This window comes from Zonotrichia leucophrys, chromosome 2 (assembly GCF_028769735.1).
Source record: "Zonotrichia leucophrys gambelii isolate GWCS_2022_RI chromosome 2, RI_Zleu_2.0, whole genome shotgun sequence".
NCBI lineage: Eukaryota > Metazoa > Chordata > Aves > Passeriformes > Passerellidae > Zonotrichia > Zonotrichia leucophrys.
In genome coordinates, this window is record NC_088171.1 from 131,157,274 (window position 1) to 131,176,253 (window position 18,980).

The following is an 18,980-nucleotide window of genomic DNA, read 5'->3' on the forward strand; positions in this document are numbered from 1 at the left end:
CAATTCCATCGATTGGAGGATTGAAATGCCAAGGTTTTCTCCCAGACCTGAAGAAATAATATCTATTTTAAGGAAAAATTGTGCTTCCAAGGTAAATACTCCCAAGAAACATGAAAGGTAAGATTTTGTGTACAAGTAGCATAATAACATTTGCCTTTAGTGTGTACTTGGAAGAATCTTTTAAGCTAAAAGAACAAATATTAGCAATTTATTTGCTTACCATATTTGCTTCGATTGCTCAGTTACAAAGATCTAATTGGAATAAATACATAATGATTTTACACGAATGAAGATCTCATTAAAAAAATGGGATCTGGAGAAGCACATAACTTTTAAAAAAGAGTTTATGGTCATGTCAGGCAGAAAAAAAGCTATACTTCAGACCTTGAATTGACTAAGAGAACCTACTGCAGGTTTTACTCCTATGCCCAGATTTTATGGCTGCCATGGGTTATTTATTACAAGAAAATCATTACAAGGGATATGTGATAGCAGCAACTAACAGATCCATGTCACTACCAGCATATATAAGCCTACAATTCAGTAAATAATTCTTTTACATTTTTCTGTATATAAACCAAAATATGTACTACAGGTAGCTGTGAATAATTCACATAAGTTTTCAGATGTCCTTTATAGAATTTGCAAAGAACTGTTTAACACTTTCTCAAAATTTTTTCTTTTGAGTGAAACAATTCTAACAGAGCAGTGCTATTTACTTTTAACTTAGAAATATATCCAGTAGTTAAAAAAAAAATAAATAAAATCTTTGCATGATAAAGAAACTGCAGATGTTATCATACCTTAAGATAACCAATTTATCCACCCATTTAACTACTGGAAATCAATGTGCAAATAACCAATCTTGTCACCTCATTGGCAATCACCATTTTTAGACAGTGAAAAATATCCTCAGTTTGTGATAATTAAATGTAAATAATTAGGCTACATGTGGTGTCTAGGCCTATCATCAAATGCTGTCCTGAGGTTATGAGCGTCAACATGAATCATGACTCACAGACTGTCTGAGTATAGTGGGAGAGAAGCAGGCCAAGAAAAGCACACTGCAGGCTGAAATGGACCAGTGATGCTCCAATGCCACAGATATAATAAATGAATGTCTCAAAATGTAAATCTTCTTTATCATAGGCCCAAGGAGGAAGACTTAATAAAGACAACACACATTTCAGTGTACCTCTGAATTGCCAGTGAAAGCTAACTTAAGTATAGTGAGCCCTACATAAATATGATGCTGTGGAACTCAACTCTTTGGTTGAGTTTCCAAAGCAGGACTTCTGTCTGTTTTTAGAGCAGCTGCAATGAGGAAAGCAATAAGGCCAGGGGAAGGGCTGTGAAGTAAGAAGAAGAGTGAGCATGGGAACAACATGGACACCTAAAAGAAATTTCTCTTATCACTCAAAACAACAGAATCCCTAAGTTCAAGAACTTCATAAATGGCTACGATTGCAGAATTGCCGTGCTCTTCAGTTGTGTTTTCTCACATAAATGTTTGCATGTGTTTCTAATATGAAACTGAGTAAACAAACCACCCACAATACATTACACCATATTATTTATCTGTAAGAAAGCTATTCAGTTCTGAGAACGTGCTGGAAAGGCATAAAAACAGGACACCCTAGGGAGAGAAATGGACTTCACTGGGGAACAAAAAAGAAACAGGTCACAGCTACTTGAAATACCACGTGTCCTTGAGAAAGCTTTTTCCATATTTGCTCCTCTAGAAGATAGGATTACTTATAAAACTACCCACCATCAAATTTGAAAGTTGCAGTCTTAAAAAAAGATAGATTGGTTTCCCTGTTCCCATTTTTGTACATCTACATTGGCATTTCTACTTACACAGAGAGAAACACATGCTGGAAAACTTGCTTAAAATAACTGTTTAAAAATAGTGAAGATGCTTTGTCATCATTTGCCATCTATGATGCAGGAATAACTGCCACTAATAAAGCGAGGTGAGACCATACCTTCTCCTTCACTAATTCAAAGGAACAAACAAACCAGAAAGATTTAAAAAAATAATTGCAGGCTCAGCTGCTTCCTTCAATCATTCTCCTAGTGAATGTACCATATAAGTAAGCATTTTAAACTCAGCAGGTAATTTTTTTTCAGAAAGTAATTTCATCTGCTGCATCTTGATACTGTGCCACTTCTCTTGGTGTGTACCAGAAAATTAAAACTTCTCTGTGTAACCTGCTCCCTAATTCTCTGAACATCAAAAGAGACTTTTATCCTCTGCCTTCTTACAACTCTGTTGCAGAGGAGGTCATCTGTTTTTATTATGTCATCTTTAGCTCTTCAATTGAATTTTTAAATGAAACATTATAATAAATACTACATGGGAAAATTGGCTTTCTATAGCTTGCTGTTCTCATTGAATACACAATTAGGCACAATCCTTACCAATACTTCTCTTATTTTAAGTTTTTTATTTTAATTCATTTTATTTCTGTTTTCTTTATAAACAATCTATTTTTTTGTTTTTTCTAAGCAGAACTAAAAATAAAAGTACTTGTCATCTCTAAGGCAAAAACCTGATAACATGAAATCACAGAATCACAGAATGGACAAGGTTGGAAGGGAGCACAATGGATGGTCTGCTCCAACCTCCCTGCTCAAGCAGGGCCATCCCAGAGCACATGGCACAGCATTGTGTGCAGATGGGTCTCGAATATCTCCAGTGAAGGAGACTCCACAGCCTCTTGGCAATCTGTTCCACTACACCTGCACAAGGAAAGAAGTTCCTTCCCACGTTCAGGTGGAGTTTCCTGTGCATCAGTTTCTGTCCATTGCCTCTTGTCCTATTGCTTTGCACCACTAAGAGCCTGACTCCATCTTCTTGACACCCTCTCTTGAGAGACTGATAGACATTGATGAGATCCTCTCTCAGTTGTCTTCTCACCTTATCTTTTTCACCCTCTGTGTGCTCCAGGAGCTCCACATCTCTCTTGTACTGTGGATCCCAGAACTGGGTGCTGCATTCCAGCTGTAGCCTCACCAGGTCTGCATAGAAGGGCGGGATCACCTCCCTCAACCTGCTGCCAGTGCTCATCCTAGAGCACCCCAGGATACCTTTGGCCTTCTTAGAGCACACTGCTAGCTCATGGACAGCTTGGTGACTACCAGGTCCCTCTCCATGAAGCTGTTTTCCAGCAGGTTGGTTCCCAGCCTGTACTGGTACATGGGGTTATTCCTCCCCAGGTGCAGGACCCTGCATTCACCTCTGTTGAGTCTCAGATGGTTTTCTCTGCCCATCTCTCCAGCCTGCCGAGGTCATTCTGAAGGGCTGCTCAGCGCTCTGGGGTATTGGCCGCTCCTCCCAGCTTTGTGTTGTTGGGAACTTGCTGAGGAGGCCTCTGCCCCTTCACCCAAGTTATTGGTGAAAAGCTAAACAATACTGGGACCAGTACTGAACCTTGGGGGACACCACCAGTGACAAGCCTCCAACCAGATCCCGTGCCACTGATTACTGTCCCACCCTCTGAGGTCTGTCATTTAGCCTGTAATTATAGTAAACTTCCATTAAGAAAACAAACCCTTGTAATATATACAACTGGTACTTCTTTCTTCTAGGCTAGCCATTGGCAATCCCAAGCAGGTATACCTTACTAACTACCTAAGGAGTTACTTATTCAGTCAAAATCTCAATTGTTAATTCTTACCAGATGTTAAGCTAGACTGCAACATCTCATGACTAATCCATTGAGTCACGGATGGCAATCCCTCTTACTCAGCTTAAGCAGGGACATACCTGAAAGTTTAATGCAGGGAACAGATATCCTAAGAGCCTTCAGTACTTTGGGGCTGTTTAAAATAGAGTATTACTTGTCCAACAGCTTATTTACTGGTTTTCTTTTTTGTTCCACTGAGAAGAATCACCACTTTACAGGAAAAATACCGAAGTCTGTAAGGACAAAGCACTTGACTAATGGTTCATTTGTTCCAGTGATAAAGGACATCAGTTAATCTGACACTGTGTTTTCAGCTTTCTGTTATTGATTTACGCTTAACTTTAAGAAACAACAACACTTGTATTCCAGTATTTGTTCCAGAGCAGTCGGGAAACAACTACAGCATGGAAACCATGTTGTAGAACTCACAGGGAAGTGGTAGTCATCCCACTTGCAGTAATAAAAAAAGGTTTAAATCAGCATCCAGATTTTTTAGGCTGGCAACTTAGACTACAGGAAAGACAAGAAAAAACTCTGGAAGCACCTAAGTACATGTGACAGCTAGAAAAGAAAAAAAAAAAAGCAAAATAAATAACATCCTCTAAGTATTCAATAATATATAAACATGATGTAGTATAATTTTGAGTTGCTGTTTAGTATGAAGATAATTTAATGAAGCAAAACAGGATAATTTGAAACTAGAGAAAAAACACCACAGCAGCTGTTAGGAAGCAGAGATGCACCAGCATCAAGGCATGATAAACACCAGCCACAAGCGTGATCATATCATTTACACTCTTTTTGAATGAAGACAGGGAAAATCAGGAACACTGTGAGTTATTCATGTTTGTAAATCATCCCATTATTATATGGGAGAAAGCTGATTTTAAGCTGGAGATTTAGAAGCACTATTTTTCCTAGATGACAAGGTATGAAAAAGACTCATCCTTTTGTTACAAGATAAAATATTCTTCCGTCACATTTTATGGGAAAGCAGTACGTAAAAAAGTCTACAGGTTTAGGGGTTTGTTCTGTAGGACAAGTTCTGGCCTCTGAGAAGCCAATGACAAAACTCCCAATAACTTCAACAGCCCTGGAGCAATTTGGTCGTGTACTTATTAGCACTTCACTTAGTAAAAACATGTTACTGCCACGTTCTGCCTTGTACAATACCACAACTCTTTCCTCTATGATGATTTATCAGCACTCACAGAGATGACCATTCAGTATTGCAAGTTATTGTAAATTCCCTGGGATGACAGACAAGAGAAAGCAGAGAGCTCTGAACTTGGCAGCAGGCTAAGTAAGGTATACTTGAAATCTTGTGTTGGGTTTTTTTTCTTTGACAAATGGGCCTATCAAAGATAAGTTCTCTTCCTGGAAAACATTCCACAACTTTAGGCCTTTTACTGCTCAAATGCAAAAGTATCAAAACAATGTCTATGGCTCTAAATGACCACCCCAACACTGTCCTCCTTTGACAGGATTTATGTTTTCACTAGAAAAATAGGCAGCAATGCTAAAATTAAAAATTGTGGTTCACATCTTTCAAACAAAGACGATGTTACTCCTTCAGGAAGCTAATGAGTATTTCTGCAACTTTCAGCAAAAGATAAGTGAAAATAAATTTGCAGCACCTTAGAAATTGTCACAGCACATACATAATTTTCTACATCTTTCACAGCTGCAGGGAGTTTTGATAGGAGGAAGCCAACTTTCTTGCAACTGAACATCCCAAAGGACCAAAGACCTGTGGATGGGTGAACCTGCCTGAAGCATGCACTTGAAGCAGCAATCCTCAGAAGATTCTCTATCAGAATCTCTACCAGATTCAACTGGCAGCTCTGCTGAGAGAAAGAGAAGATGCACAGAGGACAAAGATTGCAAGATGCACACAGAAGATTTGCTTGAGAGAAAAAGAAAGATTCACAGAGAAAAGTTTTTCTAACACTAGACATGTAAGGCTCTTATCTATGTGGAAGGAAGACTAGATACCCAGAAGACACACTGTCATGACTGATTTGGGGTCTTCCATCCTTCAGGCAGTGTAAGGAATAAACTTGGGTTTGTGTTTTAGCAAAATCTGTATTTCTCTGCAGCTTTCACAAGAAAGCTTATTCCTAAATACTAGGGAATTAGAAATTCCCATGGACCCAGAACTGGTGTAAAAGATAATTCTGTCACTATGCTATCTTTACTGTGCTTAATACAATCAGCATGGCTACTGCCTGTTGTGAGACTGCAGAACACAATGTGATTACTTTCTTTCTGTAGTTTTGCAGATGGACATCTCACTCTTTCTGCATTTCTTTCTCCTTGCAATGAAAGGAATCAACAGGACATCAGTGACCTAAAAAAGCAGCAGTAATTTTATGTAATTTTTGATTATAGAGAGTTTTGCCTGAGGAAAGTCAAAAGGCTAATGGTCAACACATTTTCCTGGCATAAAAGAATCCCCAATAAAGTCCTTTATGTGTTTGGTTCAAATCAGACACAAATTCATGTCTTACATTTTACGAGAATACTTGGTACCTCAGGATATAAAGTGTTCTGAAAACTATAGTTTTAAGGAGACAATATTTTCTGGAGAAGAATCATTTCACTTGAAAGTGACAAGACTTTTTTTTATATTTGCTTCTTAGAGAAAGCAACTCAATAGCAAATCACAGTAGAAATCTTGTGTGATCATCAACAAAGTGTACTTAAACTAGCACAAAACAAATGCCAGCATTTCAGAAAGTCCTGTTTTCATGCAGACACAGTTCAAGCAAAATATTAGATCTTGGTAATAAATACAAAAAAGAAACCATAGTAAACACTGGTGATTGATTTTTTAAAATGTAGTTAAACCTTTACTAAAAAGTCAAAATACTGTATGGTGTTTATACCAGAAATTTAGGTAAGTACTGTAAATATCATTAATATAAGAATACCGACCTGCAGAAATACTGAGAATGCCTTCTGTAATGGGGTTTGAATTGAATTAATAACATATTAATGCCTTCAGTGATCACAACCAAGTTACTAAAGTAAATTTGAATGTGGCCTAGGATCTCTTAGTCTTCTCATTATGAAATATATTTGCTTTCCCAAAAGATTGCATGCAATACTTCTATTCCAAAATAAATATTATCAGTCATTCGTAGTCCCTTAATTCAGCTGGGTAAATAACTGTAACCTTGTTCATGGTACACAGACCTTTCACAGAATCTAGTCCAGAGCAATGAAAAGGAGGACAGACACTTCATTACATACATTTCTTTCTCCTTTCACAAAGACAGCATAAGAGTAAACACACAAAAAACAACACACTTAACCCCGGCTGAGGGCACTCAGGTGTCATTGGTAAAGGTTGTAGCAGAATCTGTACTGAAGAGTTGCATCATGAGGCCTTCTAGAATTATGTTACTCTAGTTTTCAATTTGACTTGTATGACAAAGTAGTGTTGCAATGTTTCATGATTCTGAAGCTATTTACTGTATTGTCTGTACAGAAGAGCCCTACTTAGGAAATGGGTCACACAACACTAAGCACTGGAAGAAGACTTCAGATGCAGTGTCAAACTCCAAGCCCTGCAGTCTGATTTGAACTTAGATACTTTAATTTCACTGCTCTTTATCAAGATAAGAATCTTTAACGCTAAGGAAAATCAACTCTTTTTCTAGTCTGAAATTAAATCTAATTATTGGCTGAGAGCTAAAAGCAGTGAGCACTTCAACAGGTATCTCCTTTGGAAGCAAAGGTGCTGGTAATTCCCCCAAGAGGCTTCTAACTCATGATCAAGACTGAGCAGGTGCTCTGTGATGTCCTGGTGGGTGGCAGGTACCCTTGCACCAATGGAAGCACTAAAAGTGCTGGAATATACAGGGCGTTCAGCTCTTGGAAATGGCTTAGAAAAATCATGCAAAGAAAACAATGGATGAGGACCATGTGATGCTCTCCAGAAAAATATTTGACAAACCAAAAGCATGGTTGTGTGGGTAATGGATGTGTCTGAGCTTCACCTGACTGCAGTTGGACAAATATGCTTTTCCTAAGCACATAATTACTGGATGCTATCAGCAACAGGAGACAGCACTACACTAGTCTAAAGCACTAGAGGTTTTGATCAACAAATATGGCTCTTACATTCTCATAAAGCCCTGTACAGCTAATATACCCCATCACTTGCTTTAATAATCAGAATTTATAATACTGGGATCTAGAGAAAAACTTGAGTGTTATAAATAAGGCTATTACATGGGGATATGTGTTAATTATTGGCACCATAGTAAAACCACAATGATGCTATCTCAATTATTTCTGCAGTAACTTATCTACTTTCTAGCAGTGACAACCTACAATGATGGATGAGGAAGAAGGACCTGAACTTAAACTGAAAAATATAATAAATAAATGACAAAAAAGAAGGCATCTGTACTTGTCCAGTACTATATTGTCTTCATTTCTTCTCCCTTGCCGCATTTCCACTGACATGAGGAGGCAATTTACTATGCCAAGGAAATCCATGTCTGCCTGTGCTGAATTACTGCATTCATATTTCTACTTGTTTGTATCGAACTAAACTCGTAAGTCCAGCGATGTAGATGAGTCATACAGGCTGTCTTTCATTTCACAAGGCATCTTTAAATACCACTCTTATTTAACTTGTACTCATTACCATCAGCAAGCAATGTGTGTGCCATACTATCTTAATTGCCAGAAATTTGAGCAAGTAAATCATTAAAAGGTTAAGTTATTTTTCATGCTAAATTTAATGTACAGTATTAATCAACTTTATTTCATTATTATGAGTAATGCAACATCCTATAGTCAAATCGATTTATAATTATGCCAGATCACATGGCAGGGGGGAAAACAAGAACAACAAACAACAGACGGATGTCATTTCTGCTTAAATTCTCCATGTAAATTACAAACTGTTAAGTCAGACAGGGCTTTCTTTGCAGAGCACAACATCCAGATGGAATCTCACCAGCAGAGCAAGAACTGAGACACATCTTTGTCTCAACATTCTAAAAGCAAAGTAACCAAATATCTAGCAAGCAACACCCAGCCTGCTTTATATATCCCTATTTGATCCTTAGGTCTGCTTTTTGGTACTATTTCTGAATAGAAATCTTTGAGACAACAGTGAAACAAAGCCATCGTGGCAAAAGATGAGCAAATATGAGACATTCTCATGCGTTGCTGACATCATCACCATAGGATGGATCTTATTGTCCAACATGGACAGCTACAGAGGTAAATCTTCAGATACCTTTCTGATAAGTGGTGTGTACCGACCATCCTTCCAGCTCCTCCAAAATGCAGTTCTGTACATAAGAAGCATCTCTTTCATGTGCTACTTATTCCAGAATATTTTTAATCCTGCTGAATATCAGTGTACCAGTGGTAAATCCAGAATCCTTAACATATACTAAACTGCAACCTGTCACCTCCCTGAAGCTAAAAAAGCAAGCTCTTGGGTACATCTTCCAAAATAAATAACAAAGCTGAGTTATCCCTGTAATTTGGAGATACAAGGAGGTACAACATTATACATGGGTAGTTAAATATACTTCTTGGCAATATGAAACTAGTTAGTGGGAAATATTTGATTTTTCATCAATTAGTCAGAAAACTCTAACTGCTCTAAACCTATCTCTGATAAGTCTATTCCAGACGCAAGTTGATCTAATTTGGTTCATCACAATGAATTTGATTCAAAGGGAGGTTTTCATTTATTGTTCTGATAGGTTGCTTAGCATTAAAAAATGCTCTTAAGAATTGCTTGCAAGTCTGCTTTCATGCCGTTGTAGAACAGGTAGCTTCCTAGGCACATTTGCATTCACCTTGCCTTTGCCTTGGATTTATTAGCCATTGTTGAGGGTTATACTACTTAATTAGGGAGAAGAATAAAAGATCACTTTAGAATAGTTATACAGGTATAAACTACTCTGTATATGCTATTACACAGATATAATCATTCAAGCATAATTTTTCTGTGGAAAAAACACCCAAACACACACATATTCCAAAGACTCATCTCCAAAATAGTTTTGGCAACTGCCCTTTATCTCATGATGTATTTTGAAATGGCAGCTGTTGGCAGGAGAGATAAATGTTATATTTTTATCCTCATAGCCATAAGTCATAGAGCTTGTGTGTTCTTTGCATCACCAGAAATCAACCTTTTAGGATTTCCAGATCCCACAAAACTTACAATTGGTAAGTACATTATAGACTACGCACTACCAAGATAAGGTAGAAAATACTTTTCTTCATATTATTTTATGTTTTACATTGTAAATGTTATGGGAAAATGCAATGAAGCAGAAAAACATAAGGCAAACAAAATTTATTTATATTTCAAACATATGGGGACCATTCATCATTCATTCTCAGAAGGTTAGCTATGTTTGAAAGCTATGGCAGATATCATCATGAAATATCTGTTTCAGAACACTTTTCTGACAAAGTATCTTAGGTCAAGTGGAACATGCACATGTGTGGTTGCAGGGCTTACTGTTAAATGTGAAATTAAGTTTACATTTATGATTAAAACCAGAAAATATACTTTCAGGCAGAACTGGGATCACCGGTTTTGGTGAGATATTAAGCTGAACATCTTGGCAAAAATAGTAGTCAAGTCATAAGACTGGGGAGAAAAGCACTGTCAAGAAAATGGTGAAGAGACATATTTACCTTGTGTAACTGATAGTATTGCTCAGCACCAACTCCTCCTTGCTCTTCTCCTGTCCACAGCACCAAGCGCAGTGTCCTTTTTGGACGAAGTCCTAAAACACAGGTTTTAATATTGTTTTTAGTATTAAAGACAGATATATTTTGAGCATTTTTTGCAGTGGTCTCCAGCCTTCATTGGATAAAAAGCCTGTATTTCCACAAACCAAACACCACCTATACCAAGTATGGGTTTTTCTATGAAAGATGGGGTTGTGGGGAGAGAGCTCACATGGGGAAGAAGTGGGCAGTTGAGGTACTGCTGCCAGTTGTAGTAGCACAAGAGAAGCACACTTCAGGGACATACTGAAACTGTTTGAAAACCACACCAGAGAGTCACTACCTTGATAGATTTCTAAAACATGTGCTGCTGTCATTGGGGTGGTCTGCAATAAGTAATACATATCCGCTCGTAGCAGATCCAAATCAAATTTTCATGAAAACTACCACTGCTTTGTCATGGTTCATTTATTACAATTAATTGAAAATGAGCTGCTGGATTTTTATGAGAAATGTTTATCAATTTCAAGAACTGAGGGGCTATGTAATATCATTTTGCTTTTTATCAAACAGAGAAATGAAAAGCAGTAATCTGTACTTTGGAATCTGAAAGAGTCAGCTGCTAAATGTATGCACGACTTTCTAAAAGAAGGCAAACATGAAGCCATTTTCTGTTTTGCTACGGTAGCTCAATCAGAAAGATAAGTTCTCAGATATATTTTGAAGCAATTTTTGCAATGGTAGAACTGATCAGATAGAAGTTGCTTCCCTCTATTTATTTGGTTGTTTCTATTCATAAATTAATACATTGAGAGAAACTTGAGAGCATGGAAGAGCAAACAGATAAAGAAAACATTGTTCTCTGTGCAGTGGAATGCTAATTATGTTAGAGAAAAAAAACAAAGAAAAAACATGAGAAGATTATCACAAGTGATAAAGTACCCCACACACACTATCGTGCTGAAGAGAAATAATATCAGTATCACTGTCAAAACTTATTTCATTTCCTAACTGAAATGGATGAAGACTGCCAATAGATTGACCTCCATTAATTTTTTTCTTTTGACACAATGAATACGATCCGCGCATTTCTTCTCAAAACTACATGCTAGCAATTCTCCAAACTGAAGGCAGAATATAGTAGGAATACCCCAAATCTGAACAAAAGAGCTTGGATTTTCCAATATTTCATAAAGAAGTGCAAACAAGTTTAAAGGTGTATTTTCTGAATGTTGATCTGCTGACTGTAAACAGAAAGGCTGTCAAACTTCATTACTTTAAAGACAACCTTCTGCACACCTCCCAGTAGATTCCCTGCTCTCCTAAATCACAACAGTAAAGGATTAGACTCCTTTGCTTTTCAAATTAGTCAGATGGGTTATGAGGCAAACTTGAGATAATAAAATAGCTCCCAGTTGGAAGTCAGAAAGACTTAAGCCCAAAATAACCCCAAATATGCCAGCAGCTTGGTTAGAAGAGGTGGCTGTGAAAAAGAAGTGCTGGTATAAAACACAGAGGCCAGTGCTGTAGTATGGCTCCAGCAGCACTGCCGTTTAAGTGGAAAAAAGAAGTTTATTTGTCATATCACAAAAAGGCAAAGTGAAGTCCAATCTCCAGCCCACCACGCCAAGCCTGTGAGTGTGGATTTGGTAGGAAATGCTCAAGACAGGGAAGCAGCATCTCCTGGCTCCTCCCAGGCAAAAATCAAGCTGCTTTAGTCTGCCACTGCTGCCCTTAGCCAGTGAGGGCCAGTGATCAGGGCATCCTCATGGTTGGCTCAGATGGGCTGTAACCTCAGCTCCTCCTCTCCAGGGGCTGGAGATGATCTCAGCTCACTTGTGGAAAAGACATTAGAGATTCTTATGGCTACCCCCACCCCATCCCCAGCACATCATTGCATCTGTCCATTGAAGCTGGGGAAATAAAAAAGCCCTGCTGGGCTTTGGTCTCTCCAGTCTGGGACGTGGCAAAAAAATAAAAATATATGAGCTATGGAGGCAGTTATTTTAAATACAAACAAAGTCTACAGGGGAAAATTTAATTTCCTCATTATCTTAATCTGAAAGTGATAACTATTTATCTACCTGCTATTAAAAACAGAGCTAATCTGACCAAAGAGCAGCAAACAAATCCAGTATCCAGAAGTAAAATGGCTGAGAATATTCTCAATGCATGTTTTTATCAGAAAAAAAATGAAGTTCTGTATTCATTTTACAGAAGTTTTTCAAAGTAAGTTTAACTACTTTGGTTTGCTTCTTAAAAACCCCTGGTTCCTCAGCAAGGTATCATCTTCACAAAATCAGAAGTCTTTCAGATTGCAGCCCAAATATATATTGAAAAGACAGGATAAAATAGCAATTGGGCTAGGAAACTGTTTTATGATCAGTGCAACACATTGAGGGGTAAGTAGGCAATTTTAAATTTTAAATGAAGGAAAACTGTTATACAAATAAAATTGTGCCTCTTTCTTTGTTATCTGAATAAATGACTTATTACATACTATTAAAGAGGCTATCAGAAGAAAAAACCTACAAATGAATTTCCAAATCTCCACAGTGTTTTAGAAAAATGTGTTATTTTTTTTTCTCCCTTCTACCTTGCCCTTAACTGAAATAAAATCATAGTTTACCACAAAAGAACATTTTGGTGATCAGCCTCTATATTCTTAGGGTTTATCTCAAACATAAAAGATACTATGGGCATGTGGAATCACAAATGAAATAAAAACACTGGTATGGTCAATCTATGACTAAGGATACATCTGCAGCAAGCACAGCAGGACACCTGCTCTATTACACTCCCTCTGTGCTGGAGTGGCTGCAATCCTTTCCTTCTCTTGGGTACCACAAACACTTCTGTCATACCAATGGGCAGGGCTTATTGACTCTATATTCTGTTTCTGTTAAATCATCATAAATTGCCCACATTCACAGATAACAGCAGCAAGACCTGAATTTTACATCCTACATGTCTTGCTCATGCTTGACAAAATTGAGACATTCCCACATAGCAAAACTGAAATGTAACATTTTGTACATGTAGAGACAAACCATAATGGCCCGTCACATGTAAAGGAAAAAAATAAACCCACTTCATTCTCAATATAGCCTACAAGTCAGGAAGGAAAACTTGAATCATCTTTCTAAAATCAAAATAGAGATCAGTACTATAAACACAAAATTTCCTTCAGTAATTATTTTCCTACTTTATAACCATAAATCCTTACCGATGGGGAGGGTCACAAAGATAAAATATTTTCTAAAAAGACAGTGTGTAGATTGCTAACAGGCTTCTTCAATGTCATTTTAAGGCTGACCAGTTTACAAAACCATGAAAAGCATTCCACCTTTGTAACAACAGATATTTTCCCCACAAATCAACTCATGGTATCACACACAAGCAAATCAAATAGCTGTTCAGCTTATATGAGGCATACAAGCAAAATGCAAATGGATGTGAGTAGATTAACAGGTGTCAAGGTTTAACCTCAGCTGGCAGCCAAGTCCCTCACAGCTGCTTGCTCACTCCCTCACCAATGGGATAAGGGAGAAAATCAGCGGGATAAAAGCTAAAAAAGTCATGTGTTGAGATAAAGACAATTTAATAAGGAAAGCAAAAGCTGTACACAGAAACAAAGCAAAACAAGGAAGTAATGCATTCTTAAGACCCTGCCTAAATGGCCTAGAAAAGCCTTGATCTGAGCATAAAGTAGAATAAATTGCACTGCCAATCAAGGGAGGTGATTCTGCCCTCTACTTCCCCTGGGGACACCCCACTGGGGTGCTGCATCCTCAGCACAGGCATCCTCAGCACAGGCAAGACATGGACATGGGTAAGTGGGTCCAGGGGAGGATCACAAAGATGATCAGATGGATGGAACTTCTCTCCTATGAGGAAAGGCTGAGGCTAGAGAAAGCTCCAGGGAGACCTTAGAGGAGCCTTCCAGCAACTGAAAGGAATCAACAAGAAATGGAGACAGGCTTTTTAGCAGGGCCCGTGACAATAAGGACAAGGAGAAAATATTTTAAGCTAAAGGAGGGTAGATTCAGATTAGATCTAAGGAAATGCTTTTTACAGTGAGGGCAGTGAAACACGGTCACAGGTTGCCCAGAGAGATTGTAGATGCCCCATCCCTGGAGAAATTCAAGGTCAGATGCAACAGGGCTCTGAGCAACCTGATCAAGTTGAAGCAGTTCCTGCTCATTATAGGGGTGTTGGACTAAATGACCTGTAATGATGTTTTCAATCCAAACTATTCTCTATATTTTCTTACTTCCTAAGTCACTAATGTACTTGCTTTAGGAGCTACTAGGGAGGTATATACAGATATATCATCCTTAAGCATTGTCTTCTGCTGTGCTGAACATACATGGGCTATGGCCTTTTCTGCATTGTTACCCTGTGGTTTTTAATTTCTTTAAAAGGTATTTATACAAAAATATTTATAAGTATTTATACAAAAAATATCAAGACACATAATGATGTTGCTGGCATTCTTTAAATTCTTATTACACTCCCTACCTTTTTCAAGTTTGGAGCTGATTAGACATAGGGGATTTACTGGGTGTCATTAGACGGGATATTTCTATCGTGCATGCACTTCTCATAAAATACCTGGAATTTCCATTTGTGTCACAGCATAAAATAAAAATAAAACCAGTACTCCACATTTTGCTAAAGATAAGAACTCATCATCAAAAACAGCAGTATAATCTACTAATACCTGATTTATGTATCCTGTGGTACGGGCAAGGAAGAGAAAAAGCTCTTACTGCTAGCAATCTGTTTCCCTGCCTAATTTCAAATAATATACATACAGAAATAAACCGTAATCAATAGGATGATAGTAATAACACAGTTAATTGAAGATGTCCAGACTTTTTCCTCTGAAAACCTAGAAGAAATTTCCATTCTAAACCAGAAAAGTACTTTGGCTTTCACTCTTGTTAGAAACACAGCTCTCTACGGTTTAAACAATTGATCTCAGTACTTGTGCAGAAAAGTGCCTGTGTATTCATTTATTTAAGAAGAAATTGTTTTTTTAATTGAGTGACAAATAATGATTTTACAGAGAAAATCACAGAATCATAGAATGGGTTGGGTTGGAAGGGACATTAGAGATCATTTAGTTCTAATGTCCCTGCCATGATCAGCGACATTTCACTAGGCCAGGTTGCTCACACCTCCATCCAGCCTGGCCTTAAACACTTGCATAGACAGAGCATTTGCAACCTCTCTGTGCAACCTGTGCCAGTGCCTCACCACCCTCACCATCTCACCCAAGGAATTTGGATTCCTTCCAAACATCTAATCTAAACCTCCTCTCTAAGTTTGAAACCATTGCGCCATGCCCTGTCACTACATGCTCTTCTAAATAGACTCTCCTCATCTTTCTTGTGTGCTTCCTTCAGGTACTGGAAGGCCACAATAAAGTCATCCCTAAGCCTTCTCTTCTCCAGGATGAGCAATTGCAATTCCCTCAGCCTTTCCTCACAGGAGAGGTCCTTGTAATCATCTTCAAGGCCCTCCTCTGCACTCACCCCAGCAGGTCCACATCCTTCTTATCCTGGGATCCTCAGAGCTGGATGCAGCACAGGTGGGGTCTCACAAGGGGAGACCAGAGAGGCAGAATCCCCTCTCTCACCCTGCTGGCCACGTTGTTTTGGATGCAGCCCAGGACATACTTGGCTTTCTAGGCCATAAGTACACATTTCCAGGTCATGTCCACTCTCTCACCAATCAGAACCCTCAAGTTCTTCGTAGAGCTTCAAAGTTAAAAGCTTACAAAAACAAGGCAAAGAACAGCTGAAAAAAATCCTTTTAGTGCTACTTAAACCTTGATTATAACATATTTCTAATTCCCTAGCGAGGCTCAAATTAGACATGGGAAACAGCTTTCAGCTTCGGAAACTTTCTTTTCTTCTTAAACCAGTCTAATGCAGCGCAATCTCCTTGATTTTTGTCTGTTGATAGCTTCTTTTTGTGGCACTGAGGACAAAGCACTGCAAAAAATAGCACTGGGAAACATAAAAACCACTGAGTGTCAAAACTCTGGAGTAAGGAGAGATGAGGTCTGGAGCAGAAGAGATGAAGCATTGCAGGATGACAGAATATGGTCAGGTCTGTGGCTGGGGAGGGGAAATCAAAGCAGAGTGATGAGCCAAGCCGGATGCTGCAGCTCAGCCTCGCCTGGGGCTGTCAGCTTGCTCAGAAACATGTTTTGGGGCTTGAGAGGACACGACTGCCACTAGCACAGACTGTGAGCAGCTGTTTGGACAGGCCTTTCAGAAAGGGCAGCACAGGGGCAAGGCAGTGCCCAAGGTGAGCCAGCCTAGGGAAAGACTGGATTTGCAGAGCACCATCAGCCTTAAGAGCAGTGCAGCAAGACACTGAGATTACACAAGCAATTTTCTTTTTCTGTTTTTAGGGAGGCTGATGATCTTATGACAGAGGGGCAGATTTACAGAAGAGTGGAGAAGGGAAATGGGAGATGTTTTAGATAGATTTATTTTTAAAAAGCAATGCAATATCCAAGAGGAAATGTCAAGGAAGAAGCTGGGTATCCAAGACTGGAGGGGAAATCTGTGAATGATTTGCAAGTCTAGTAACTAAAAATAACATGGATTAAGCCCTTTGACTGGGGGAGTGATGGAGAGAAGAGGGAAGCCAAGCCCAGAGCCTGGTGTTTATGGGCTGCAAGTCAGGCAACAACAGTGCCAGAGAGAGGGTTTCCCTGTGGACACCTTCCTGCCACCTGGCAGCACAGCTGAGGGGCACTTCAGATGAGAAGTACTGCCAAATGTGCTTCTCTGCACATGGGGTTTTAAACTAAGAACTGTTTCGTGTAGCATCATGAAGCCATTACAAATCATGTGTACCAAAAAAAAAAAAAAATAAGAGGGGAAAAAGAAAAAAAGGAGAAGAAAAGGAAACAAAAACTTGCCTGTATAAAAAAGCCAAGTGCAGAGTCAGCAGAGAACTCCTCCACCCCATGTCTTGCTCTGGTCCTGTAAACATGTTCTCTGAGTCCCACAAAAGGAATAAGACACTGTCCAGATTTAAAATACACTTTATTCCTCTTCAGGAACACATTCTTCCTTAAGGGTATATGTGGTCCCACAAAATTGGGGAGCAGAAAATGCAATGTGGGGCCCACTCCCACACTCTATGGGACTACAAATATCAGGCATGGTTTGATCATAATGAGAGGTGGGTCTGAATTCTGCCTCTGCTGTCCTGCTCTTTGGAATAGAAAACAAATCTGTTAGGCTATTCTGAGAGCTGATGAGTCAGAAAACGAAACAGGCACACTTCTGTCTCCATATTGAAAATTTATACCTTAAAAAAAATGACAGTAAGGACAAGATGCCCCTTATTTCATTTTGGAAGGATTTCAGCATTTCACCACATCAACCATGTTAGAGATGTGAAAAACAAAACCAATAACACACAACAGCTAGCATTGTCAGGTTTTAAAAGATTTTTACAGATAATCAAAGCTACAATTTTTTTCTTTAATTTTCTGGGTAAATTAAATCTTGCAGAGAAGCAGCAGTCCACAAGACAAAGAGCAAAATTGCTATGGAGGGCTGTATATCTAAATTTACCATCAGATTAGCAACCTTTTATGTTTGTAGTCACCCTTCTGCTATGTCAAAACAGTATGAAAATTGAAGATTTAAGTACTTGCTAAATATGCACTCAAGCAAATGTTAAAATGAAGGAATAAATGTATTTGTAGTGTAACAGCATATGCAGACATTTCATACCAAGAAGATTTAATAGAATTGAAAATGTGAAGGCCAGAACAAAACACTCAGCCTTGGGAAAGTGAAAAGAATGTAAGAACAAGAAGTTAATATCAGGCATATTTGATTAAAGAAAAAACCCCAGAAACTGTAAAAGTAGTCCTTTAGAAACTGTAAAAGTAGTCATTTAATTATGTTTCACAACATATCTCCTAGACTGCAAATTACACCACTACAAGAAATTCAGAAAAATGTTTAACAAAATAAGCATGTTAAAATTGCATTTATTTGACTTCAATTAAGCTAGCAGAAAAGGAATTACTCTGGTGATCATGTTTTTAATAAAACATATCTTTAGTCCTCATATATTAGCCAGTGAATTTGGACTGGAGAAATGTAGCTTCATACAAAGACTACAGTGAACTGTACAAAAATCTGTCTAATGGTTTTCCAGTTACATTAGTCATGGGTATAATTCAGATGAGAGTTACAATTTCAATTTTAAAAAAGTTTTAAGAGGGGAAAAACTGTCTAATCAACTCCTTATGAGTAATAATAACTCAATCAGTACCTTAAAATTCTTACATGCATTGTTTTAAAAACATTTCTGTAGTTTTCTGTGTCTTTTTTCTATAAAGCACTAATTTGGTCATGCCAGATCCGTGTCTACATCTACAGGAAAGCTGATTTATGAAGCCTCAGTTAGCTTAATGCTGGCAAATAGACAAAGAAAAGAAATGGCCCCTATCATCTATCACCATACATTTCTCCCTTTTTCATGTTTCATCATCGTCTAGGAATGCAGGAAAGCTGTGTA

The 18,980-nt window shown here is 38.3% G+C and overlaps 1 protein-coding gene across 2 annotated transcripts in view; it reads right to left on the bottom strand.

The window, feature by feature from the left end:
* CPQ (carboxypeptidase Q) overlaps positions 1-18,980 on the bottom strand; it is a 147,174-nt gene that overhangs the window by 28,953 nt on the left and 99,241 nt on the right. For both annotated transcript variants that reach the window (XM_064706455.1, XM_064706454.1), the window contains exon 6: positions 10,380-10,471. In XM_064706455.1, coding sequence (XP_064562525.1) covers positions 10,380-10,471 — 92 coding nt within the window. The remainder of the gene's footprint in view (positions 1-10,379; positions 10,472-18,980) is intronic.